The sequence below is a fragment of the Dermochelys coriacea genome, chromosome 6 (assembly GCF_009764565.3).
Source record: "Dermochelys coriacea isolate rDerCor1 chromosome 6, rDerCor1.pri.v4, whole genome shotgun sequence".
In the NCBI taxonomy this organism is placed as follows: domain Eukaryota; kingdom Metazoa; phylum Chordata; order Testudines; family Dermochelyidae; genus Dermochelys; species Dermochelys coriacea.
The window spans coordinates 55,373,210-55,384,921 of NC_050073.1; the positions used below are offsets into that span (position 1 = coordinate 55,373,210).

An 11,712-nucleotide genomic window follows, 5' to 3' on the forward strand; every position below is an offset into this window, starting at 1 on the left:
AAACAGAACACTGGGATTCTGTCAAGAGACAGGTTTCAGAGTAGCAGCCGTGTTAGTCTGTATTTGCAAAAAGAAAAGGAGTACTTGTGGCACCTTAGAGACTAAAATTTATTTGAGCATAAGCTTTCGTGAAGTGAGCTGTAGCTCACGAAAGCTTATGCTCAAATAAATTTGTTAGTCTCTAAGGTGCCACAAGTACTCCTTTTCTTTTTGTCAAGAGACAGATTCAATACATGGAGCATCTGCCCAGGCCAGTGCTCCAATGTGTTTGGGGTTTTGCTTACAGGGAGGCTACATAGCATGGTGCCATTGATTCTGACTCCATTAAAATATGATAAGGAGACACTGTTCAGAACCCAGACTAGGGGAAAGGAAAAAGTCTTATTTCTGATAAGGTAAGGAAATCTCTCTCTCTCATGCCTACTCATTCTGAACACAAGAACAGAAAGTCTCCCTCCTGTCATTTCAGCAGCACAGCCATTTATTGCTAGGTTTATGAAGCTTCCCCCAGCTTCCTATTCCAATTTACAATGGCCAGTTCTGTATTTGGTAAGAAACTGCCAAATCGGTTGTGCATATTTCACTACACTGAAGCATCTGCCAGTGTGACTTTTGTATATAAGAATTTGTCACAGTCTAGGTGGCTATTGGTTTTGATCTGTTCCTCACAACTAGGGTAGGTTTAGTCTGGAGTCCTATTAAGCATTGTATGATTCTGGAAGAAGCTGTTTGCTCCATTGACCTGGAGAGGAGTGCTAAATCCCAGGTGTGATGTTTATATAAGAGGAGCGGATTACTTTTTCATTTCATTTTAGTTTGTAGTTCTCAAATATTTTTAGGTGGTGGGAGTATTTGCTGCTTTGGCTGAGATAGTACCAGAAACAAATCTCTTTTTAGGCAATCATCAGGAAGGGGAATCATCCCAGTTTTATTCTGCAGCCATTGTCATTGAAATTCCTGTGTACATATAGTTCTGGGGAAAAAACAGTGTAAATACAGAATTTTGCCCCAATTAGTGTAGATGGCTTGGAGCCCCAGACTTCACTCTCATACAGGGAATGGGTTGAATTATACTATCAAATAGCTATAACAGGATTATCAGTGTGTTGTATTCATATAGTTGTTCCTTTATGGCTCAGAGGACCTTCTTTTTTTTAAGTATTTCCCTAGTAATACTTAAATAGCAAGTTTGAAGCTCCCTACTATATTTATTTTAAAGCCCTGGAATGTAAGATGTAGACTGTGTAGCTATGATATCATTTGAGTTTGTTTTGGGCTTTTTCTCAAAAATATCACTTTTCTCTTTTCCGGGTTAGCCTTTAGGACCCATGCACTGAAGTATGTTTCTAGAAAATGTAGGTGTGTTAGCAGCTGTCACAGTCATTTGATATGAGCCCTCAGCTCAGAGGAGTGAGCCATGATGTACATACTGTTATGTTGTTATCCCTGAAGCTGTTATCCCTGTCTCACTCCCCTTCCTTGCTTGAAAACCTGTTTGCATAGTTTATTTTTATCCTGCGTTTGATGGATTGGTACGTGGATTTAGTTGTGCCATGATTTCCTAACAGTTTCTCTCTGCACGGTAGGGTTCAGTCCTGGGAGCCACACTGAGTCAAATAGTTTTTTTTAAAATTCCATAGAGCAGGAAGTATCTTCCATTGTTATGATTCCCCCTTCTCCCACCACCATGCACATATCTATTAATGAGCATCTGGAACATAAAGATGTGGTCAAGGTTCATTTCTCAGCAAGAAGACTCCTGAGTTTCCTCTCTTCCTCCCACAGCACTAGCACCACTGATACTATCTGTCCATTACCCCACCAGAACTAGCTAATACCGGAGGAATGTGTACCCATGTCAATATGTTTTGTGGTGACTTTACCCTAATCTTATGAACACTCCTGCCTTCAATATCAAAGAGCACTGTAGATGAAAGTCCTGGGGCATTATGGCTGGAGCTAGGACCATTCAAATTGGTAGGAGTGGAGAGTAAACATTTTCTAGAGATACAGTGACTGGAAGGTGCAGCATTCTGAGCTAGAGCAAATCCCAAAGTAGCAGAAAGCATAAATGAACATAGAGAGAAGCAGAATGAAAAAACTTCTCCCATGCTCCGCACTGCCAAGACCAGCTCCTGCTCCAGCCTTGTTCCTCTCTTTCCTCAAGTGCAAACCCTGCACTTCACGCCATCAAACCCTGGATTGTTCAAAGCTTGGAGCAGGGAGACCATTAATTGGCTTCATCAGAAGCTTATCCCTTTGAGGGAATTTCCCTCTCCCCCCATGCATTTGAAAAGTACAGGCAGAGTGAGTATTGTTTGCTTAGGGAGTTTGTTCCCTGAGCAGATCACTGGGTGAGCACCAATCAACACAGAGAAAGGGCACAAAGCACAACAGCAAAGCAATGGGAAGGAGGGCACAGATGCTTTTGTCTGCAAGTGATAAGTGTTCCTAAGTGCCTTTGTTCATTCAGACAGGCAGCCCAGAGGGATGTGGGAGTCAGCCAGCGCTCAATGAGGGCCACTTCAAACTCTGAATAACCTCCTACCTACCAACAGCAAAACCTTCAACCAGGTGGAAATCAAGCCCGAGATGACTGGCCACTACCTGAGCAAGTTTTCCATCACCTACAAGCCAGCGAAACACGGCAGACCTGGTATCAGTGCCACCCACCCATCTAGGTTCATTCCTCTGAAGTAAATGATGCTTAGGGAAAATGTTTTCTATATGTAAATTAAAAAAATGCTTGTGCCTGAAGGGGGGGGGGGGAACACACCCAATCTCCCACTGTACACTTCTAAGGAGTTCCACAGATTCTGCACTTGGGTTGGGATCCCTGGCCACACTCTATGCACAGTTGTTGCCATTGCTACTTGCCCAAGTCTATACTTTTCTGTCTATAAGAAGTTTCAGATTTTAGTCCCAGGAATGACACCCTTTATCCTACCCCCAAGCTGTTCACACTTCTGTCCTGGCCAGGGGAGCCTAGGTTCTCATCATATTGATGCTTAGGGCTTATGGTGATAGGTGTTTTTAGGGTGCCTAGGAGAAACAGGTTTGGGGGTGCCCTCAGAGCAGTAAAGATGCACACTCAGGCATTCTAAGAACTGAAACAACAGATACCAAGAACAGAAACTGTGAGGCCCCAATATATAGATGCTGCACAAACAGGTATAAAGATGCATTCTCTGCCCAGTTGCCAAGCTCTGTCACTTTTTCCTTTAAAGCATTGCTGAAATCAGCTCGCTCTCTCCAGCCCAGCAGCTAATATCACCCACATCTCAGTCACCTCTCACCTTGCAACCTCCTCTTCTTTGTCCTCCCTGACTCCAACTTTGCTCCCTCATAATCCTTCAAAATGCTGTGGCTAAATCACCTCCTCCTCCTGCTACTCAGAACCTTTTACCTCCCTAAGGTTGGATCTCTTTGACTGATTACCCACTTCACTCCTCATCATGCTCAAGTTTCTGGCCCTCATTTTCATGACTGTACACATCCTGGCCCCTGCCTACATCCTCCACTCTTGTTGCCACCTAGGACTCTTCTCATTGCTTGTGCTGCACCTGAGCCTTCTTCCTAACAAAACCCTCCATTTATCTACTTCTCTCACTCTCAGCTTTGTGCCATCTTCCATGCCACCTCCTACCCTTGGAATCCCCTCCCTCTCCTTGCTCCCCAACTAAACACCCTCTTTCAATTCCAATCCCTCCCTAGAACACAGCTCCCATTAATCCAAAACCCAGAGAAAAATTAGAAGGCTGTGCTATTTTAATATTGGACCTTATCTGCCCTACCAGCATCCTATGTGTTTGATCTGTATCATCCCTCTAATTTAGAACAAAACCGCTTTGGGGCAGACATAGCATCTTCCTCTGTATCATGCAGTACCACAGTTTCCACCTCATGTGCTGGGTGAGAAAAATACACAAGAGACCCAAACAACATATGCTTTGCCAACACCTGAAAGGTAAAGAAACTGGCTCTTCTGGTAGGTCCAAAGACAGGTCCAAGAGTCGGTTCCCTGCCGAAGGCAGTTTCCCCTGCAAGAGGAGACTGCATGAGTGGGGAAAGAAGGGTGACTGAGACTGGACTTTTTAAGTAAGTTTTTTCCCTTGTGCCTCCCCAACTCCCAGTAGCAGGACTGCAGTCACCACTTTTCCCTCTAAAAAGTAACCAGAGTCACTTTTTCTGTCTTTCCAGAAGAAGCACACAGAAGAAACACCGTGTCTGATACATTATACAGCACCTTTGTGTAGCTGCCTCTTGGCCAGATGGGAAATTTTTCTCCTCAAGTCTTTTGTTTCCAGCTTTGATCCCAATTTTGGATCTGCTTGGTTCACAACTCCCTCTGCACAGAGGTGAAGGGAGAGCTGACAGGCCAAGTCAGGGCTCACTGCAAGTCACAGTCATACCTTCCATTAGGCTGGCTCCTGGCTCCCCTCCCCCTTCCCCTTCCAACCTGGAACTGTCCTCGAGTTTGAAAAGATCCTATTAAAGGTCCTATTTTTCAGAGAGCCTTACAGAGGATACATTATTTTGATGGAAGCTGGGACTAAAGAAGGGGATTTCTAAGCACAGGGAAATAATGGAGTTTGTTTTAATGGGTTTAAGAGATGCCCAGGGGCAACAAGGAGGTTTGCTTCTCAGTAAATCAAAAACACAGAAGACCAGAAAATGGAGTCAAACAACTGAACTCCAGGAAGCGGGGAAATCAGGCTCTATTTAACTGCTGCTCTTGGTTACAGCCAACTTCAGGCTGCTTGGAAAAACAGCACACACACTACATCACTGGCACAAACTTAATAGAGGAAAACAAAGAGACAACAGGGGTCAGAGTGGGGGTGGCAAGTAGAAGGAGGCACCCACCCCCTACCAGAGAGTCGGATCAATTATCCCTGAATACTAACAAGATTTCTGATTAAAGAACTGCTGCAATGCAATAAGGATAGAAAGCTCCAGCAGCCAGGAGGGGCTGTCAGGCAGTTACAAAAGGACACAGAAAATATGCCTTGCTTGGGCATACTAAGGAATTCACTACACTAGTAAACAGGAGAGGGGTCTCCACTGCCTACAGTCCCAGTCATGCCTCACTGCTGATAACTTCAACCTCAGGGACAAGACTCAAGTCAATTGCTATAGCACCTAGAATTTGGTTTCATGCAAGCTTGTTGCCTCAGCACAGCTTCTAGCAGAGACCTGTTCCAGGAAATGTCCTATTACCACAGGTCTGTAAGGAATCAAAAATAATCCACTGCATAACTGATGGTGTGAGATAGCTGGACACTTCACTTAGCCAAAAAGTATTACCATTAGAGGTGATGCAACAGCAAGCTCCATTTAGATGTAGGAGTATTTGGGGAGCAAAAGCATACAGTCTTTGTTTTACGTTTTAATTCAATTGCAATGTACAAACCAAACATTTAATACATAACCATTAAATGAACACCATTAGACTGTGGATCTACTGGTTACCCATACAGCCCACAACATCAAATATCTGAAAACTGCCAACCCTACATGAAACAGACATTTAAAATTTCCAATACTATTTATCAGAACTCAAAGGTTGCACTCTCATTCAAACCCCTCATGCAGGCCTGTATCTGCCCTGTGACATACTGTCCCATTTAAAAGTCAGGCTCATGTCAGTTCAGAAACCCTAATGTTGCTAGAAAATAGTCAATCAGATTTGGAGAATTTCAATCACCTGAAATATTGCAAGATTATAGTCAAAATGCACCAATTCCATTTGATATTAGTGAAATGTCTATCAAAACTTCTCTTCATACCCAGTGCATGGAACCTCCTTCCACCTGGATTTGTAACATTTGAAAAAGGTTCTGTTAAGAACAGAACTAATTATCTGGGGCCCAAAGCTCTTGGAGGCTAGATGTGCAAACTGGAACACCTCAGCATTTAATGGGTAGTGCTGTGTGGTTAAAGTAGAGAGAATGTGTGCAAAACCTCAATATTGATTTTCACTTTGCGGTGGATTAGTCTATCACCCTCAATATAACACTGTCTCTGAACCACCAGACTCACAGAATGAATAAACCCATTATCTTACAGGATTGAAAGAATTCCCTGACCTACAAATTCTCTTCATTTTTGCCTTCAATATTGGTAAATGCAATTCCTTGCAGAAGGGACAAAAAGAAGGGATTAAAGAAATATTACTGCACCTAGTCTCTGGCCAGTGCAGACAACAAAATCCCATAGAAGAGTGATGCCGAGCATAACAGCTGTGTCAAAGAACCAAAGTCACTGCAAACCCAACTCTAAGAGCCTACAGTCAGGCACATTAAATTCATGGATGGCAGCTATGATTAGTGTTCTTTGCAAAGGTCTCTGAGAAATACAGACAGCCACTAAATACAGCTTGCCAATTAATGCAGTGGGTTTTCTGCATGCCAGAACTCCTGTTCTAGATTCTAAAACTTAAAAGGAGGCTGTCAACTTAAAAAAAAACAAAAACAACACAGACATACACACACCTGTCTGAAAATGTTTTACCTACTATAAGCAATAGCTAAGGAAAAGATAACAGGAAATTAGAGAAACAAATTATCTATTTTTGTAATCTAATTACTTTCTGTAGTCGACAGTCACTTTCAATAGAGTCAGGTTCACTGTTTTCCCTATACAGTCAGTCAGTCTTCCCCTGTTTTGTGGAGATATATATTTTAAACACTAGTAGCTTGCAGGTTTGAGCTGCAGACACAACTGGAGAATGCTTTTCTTTTTAAATGTCCAAGAGATTGCATGGAAACACTTGCATCACTCTTAAGGTTTTGGAAAGCCTTATTTTTATAGAATCTAGTTTGGGGCCTGAATTGATCTGACAATTCCCCTTTTAAAATGAAAATACTTAGTCTCTTTAAAGTACTTTTTAATATAGTTACAATATGCACCCTAATTTCCATGGTATAAGCCCAGAGAAAGGGGGAATCTCCATTGCAGAAAATGCTAGTGAACACACAAAACTAAATCCAATTCAAAACATTTGTTTAATGTAATCAGGCTGTGGTCTCCTGTATTAACTGACCAACCATATTAATTTCATCATGGAAATGTAAGTTTCTTTGCTACTGTCAGCAAGTTTTGTTGCTGGCAGAAGTACATAAAAAAAGGTCCCCATTCTTCTTTCTGCAGCACCTAGTCTTCATTTGGAAAGATCTGGGGTAGAATTATTTTCATTTTACCTGCAACTTCTTCATCACTCTGACAAGAAAAAAGCAGGCCAGTGTCCAACACTAGCCTTTAGAAACAGATTTTCTTGCCTCGGGAAGGTCACCTCACAACCTCCAGTGCTAAGGTAATGGGGTCAACAGAGATCCTGTGGATCCTCAGCATAACCTGTGAGTGAGGTAGGTAGGTAGAGTAGTGTTCAGTGACTTGCCCAGGATCTCACAAGTCAGTAGCAGAGTCAGGATCAGAACCCAGGGATCCTGATTCCCAGTCCCAACCACACTTCATCGAATGGAAAGTTTCATTTTAGTTTGGGACTTTAAAAATGTCATCAGTGGGTTTGTGAAGTAAAACTTTTAAATAAAGATCCTAAACAGGGCTGGTTCCAGGCACCAGCTTTGCAAGCAGATGCTTGGAGCAGCAGTCTGTGTCCCATGGTGGCAATTCGGCAGCACTGCAGCAGCTTTTGGGTGGCAGCTCCTCCGCTCTTCCGGACGCAACAGCAATTTGGCGGCAGCTCTGCCGCTATTGCAGCAGTGGCAATTCGGCGGCGACTGCTTGGGGCAGCAAAATTGGTAGAGCTGCCCCTGATCCCAAAGATAAACCTACACTCAGGCACAACACTCAGAAAGATTCTGTGACCTTTCAGACAAACTCTAATAGACCATCACTCCATCAAACCCTTCCTTCCCCACCAACACCATTAACACTAACTTGCAAGCATCTCTCCCTATGCCTCACCTCTCCACTAGTGAGCCAAACGTACGCATGCACACTTCTTTGGCACAAGCTTCCACAGCCACTCTCCATTAATAGTGGGTCAAAGTTCAATCTGACATGCTTGTTGTTGGATAAGAGCCCCTCTTGTCCCTGAGCTGAGACACAGCAGTAAATGTACTATTTTAATGGCTGTTATACTTTGAACTGTGTGGCACCCTGAGCACCTCCGGTATGGATGCTTTGTAAATAAAATGATTAAATCCTAAACCTTCCGCACGGATATTCCTAAAATGCAATGTTGGAAAGAGACTACAGAAGCAGCTGGGTAGACACCTGAAAAGTAGGCATTTGCACCTTCCTTGACACCCACTGAAAAGGGGGCAAAATATTTGGGAATTATTTCCTTATTGAAACAAATCTGGTTTATGTTTGTGAAGTAAAGAGGATACAGTTTCCCATAACTACAGTTGGCACAACCCATCATAAACCCCAGCATTCACCTACACATGGAGACCCACTGTCATGAAACCTCAGGCATAGACACACTGCCATAAAAAGCTTCCCATGAACATCAGTGTACTATCGCTTAGAGCAAAAACAGCAATCCACCTGCACTTTACAGTGAAACATCCCCCACCCGGTCCATCGTTAATAGCCAAGACACATTAACTAGGAGCACCTTGGTAACAGCCAAAATAAAATTCCATCCAGTTTTTTACCTATACAAGTCTCTATGGTTAAGATTCTTTCCACTCCTTCTGGATTCCAATTAAACACCTGTACAGCAATTCCAGAGGAACTTCCATCTCCTCTGGTTACTAATACCAGATTCTCTGAGATACAAAGCTACAGCCCTCTTTACCTAGCATTTTCAAACCATTTTAGCACCTTCTTCAAAAGAGTTGCAAATAAGAAGAGTTTCAGAGTAACAGCCGTGTTAGTCTGTATTCGCAAAAAGAAAAGGAGTACTTGTGGCACCTTAGAGACTAACTAGCAAATTTATTTGAGCATAAGCTTTCGTGAGCTAGAGCTCACTTCATCGGATGCATCCGATGAAGTGAGCTGTAGCTCACGAAAGCTTATGCTCAAATAAATTTGCTAGTTAGTCTCTAAGGTGCCACAAGTACTCCTTTTCTTTTTGCGAATAAGAAGAGTGTTCTTGATAGAAAGTGAACACTGCTTGAAAACAAAACAACCTAATTGTACCCCAGAGACAATGCTTGCACAATGATAGAGATCAGTGCAAAGATTCCTTACAACTTCAACCCAGCATTGAGAAAAATGCATTGCATCAGCCAATCGTAGAGGAAGAGAAATAAGGTACCATAACCTCCAGCTCACAAAATAAAACTTCCCTTGTAAATAGTATTGAAAGATGCTCAATAGAGGCCCTTTCCTCCCTATCACTACCACCACCCAAAAAAAAAATTTTTAATACATCACTGTGTAGGTGGCAGAACTAGTCCTAAGAATTTTGTCCTTCTGTTTGCTAGACTGGACTTAAACAGAGCAAATAGGTGGACACAATTCTCATGACTAGTTCTCAAGCTGCTCCACAACCTCTTACTACAAAGAGGTTATTTCACACAGTATTCAGTATTTTTGGCAGTTCCCCTCTCTTGACATTTCTATCTCAGAGAGTTCCAAGAAAGCATGTGGGAGAAAAACATCTTCATTCCTTCAAAATCAGAGAGGGTAAGTTAGGAGAAGTTTCACCAAAGCAGGACTGTACCTTTAAGGGGCCGTGTAATTGGATGAGTAGCTGCATTCCTGCTCAGGAAGGGCTGCTGTCCCAACATGCAGAAGAGGCTGGAAATAACCTGCACACATACAACCTTCCAGCTCAGAACTTATCCTCTCTGTCACAGCCTCTCAAAACACACACAGCAGAGGAAACAAACAGAGGGCGCAGCAGAAACAAAGAGCTAAATCCATTAGAGACCAAACTTCAGAGAGAGGAGGCTGCATGTTCAGCCGAAGAGAAGGGGCCCTTTGGGAAACCGCGAATCACACAAGAAGGGATCAAGGGAGCGGGGTTCCTTTCCTGTGGCTTTGTGAAGGGCCTGGCCCGATTGCGGCAGCATTATCTACACGGAAAGTTGTTCAGTGATCTTCAGGAATCCCAGGGCTCCCTCCAGACCCCCACCATCAACTCGCCCGGCTCTGGGGCAGGGGAAAAAGCGAGTGCCGGGGAGGGAAGGGGTGAGGACACAGCAGACAAAGCCCAATCAGGGAAAAGGCAATGAGGTTGCCCAGGTATCTAACCCCGTCGGATACCTCCAGCGCCAGAGCGAGGCGAATTCTCAGCCATCTCCAGCCCACTATTAAATCAACAGACTCCGCCAGCGCGCCCTCTTCCCGGGGTGCCCCGCACGCAGCGCGCGGGGGGACGCGCTCTGCGCCCCACCCCGCGGGAGAGCCAGCCAGGTGCGCGGGACCTGACACAGCGCTAGCGGGGGATTCAGCCCGCACTCGGGACGCGGCTTTGGAGGGGAAAGGGCCCAAGGGTCCGAGCAGCTGCTGGGGGCTCCAAGCACCAGGGCCCGGGGGAAGGAGAAGCTGCTGCCCCCAGGTCTCAGCCGGGCGAGTACAGCCCACCCTGGCCCGAGAAGCTGGGCAGTGGGGTCCTGCACCTGCGCTGCCCCATGGGGGGGGTCCCGCACCCCGACAGCGCTGGAGGAGCGGTACCGCTACTGCCCCCCGCCAGGGGCCTTCAGCGCCCGGCGGGGGCTGGGGCTGGCCGGGGAAGGGACGATCCCGAGGCAAGCGCTTACCTCGGGCGCAGAGCAGGGCTCCCAGCAACAGCGGCAGGAGGGAGCCCCCGCGCCGCCTCATGCTGGCAGCCCCCGCCGCAGCTCCAGCCCTGCACCGGGCTCTGGGGCACAGAAAGTTCTCCGGGCCGCTCCTCCGGCGGGCTGAGCGCTCGCTGCACCTCCGGCCGGCCGAGCGCCGCGGGGACCATGCACCAGAGCCGCGGGTGGCTCGGTGTCCAGGGTGCTTTTGCTCGCGCAGCTTTCTCCAGCGCGACCGCAGCCGAGGGAGTCCGCTGCGGGCTCAGGCTTCCCAGCTCAGCCCGCCCCCGGCCCAGGCCCTGCCCCTAGAGGCGGAGCCTTGCCGGGGCAGCCCCCGCCCTCCCCAACCAGAGCCGCCGCGCCGGGGAAACTTCTTAAGCATCCCGAGTCCCCCGGCAGCGGCGAACCTAGGGCAGCCCCCGTTACCCTGTCTCCAGGCTCCTTCCAGTCATCCCCCCAGGAAATGGGGCCCCCGTTACCCTTCTAGTGCGCCCCCCACCCCGCCAGCATCCCCACCATCACTCTGAATCCAACCAAAGGGGCAGTTCCCAGCCCGCCCTGGTCCCCGCAGCGGAGTAGCAGGCCTTAGCCTCCGGCACCTCCCCCTCACACCTCCCAGCGGGAGGCATGTCCTAGTCCCTAACCTAGGGCATTTCCCTAGCCTGGGGCAGTCTCTATCCACCCTTAGCCCCACAGGGAAGCTCCCAACTGTAGCTGCCTAATCCCCATTCCTTAATCCTCATTTCCCCAGCCTCCTGAAGTATCTCCAGTCCCCAACAGCTCTCTGACTAGTTTATTCCTATTCCCTTTAGTCCTCCAAAACTGCATCCCTCAGGCCCATCCCCATCCTCCAGAGCACTGAGCCCTCTGAATTGCACTGTGCAGTCTGACAGCCCATCCTACTAGATTTTCCACAGGGCATCTCTGGTTTCTGAGGGCCTTGCCTTGTATATCTCCATCCCTCAGAGACCTATCTTAGTACCAGATCAATATTCCAATTCTTTGAGATTTT

The 11,712-nt window shown here is 46.3% G+C and overlaps 1 protein-coding gene across 5 annotated transcripts in view; it reads right to left on the reverse strand.

The window, feature by feature from the left end:
• The window catches only part of LRP4 (LDL receptor related protein 4), a 100,021-nt gene extending 88,966 nt beyond the window's left edge, over window positions 1-11,055 (reverse strand). For 3 of the 5 annotated variants that reach the window (XM_043516083.1, XM_038406744.2, XM_038406745.2), the window contains exon 1: window positions 10,683-10,988. In XM_043516083.1, coding sequence (XP_043372018.1) covers window positions 10,683-10,743 — 61 coding nt within the window. In that variant the 5' untranslated portion in view covers window positions 10,744-10,988. Of the gene's footprint in view, window positions 1-10,682 lie in introns of all 5 variants that reach the window. The other 2 variants (XM_038406741.2, XM_038406743.2) reach the window with 2 other exon arrangements.
• Window positions 11,056-11,712: the final 657 nt, after the last annotated feature.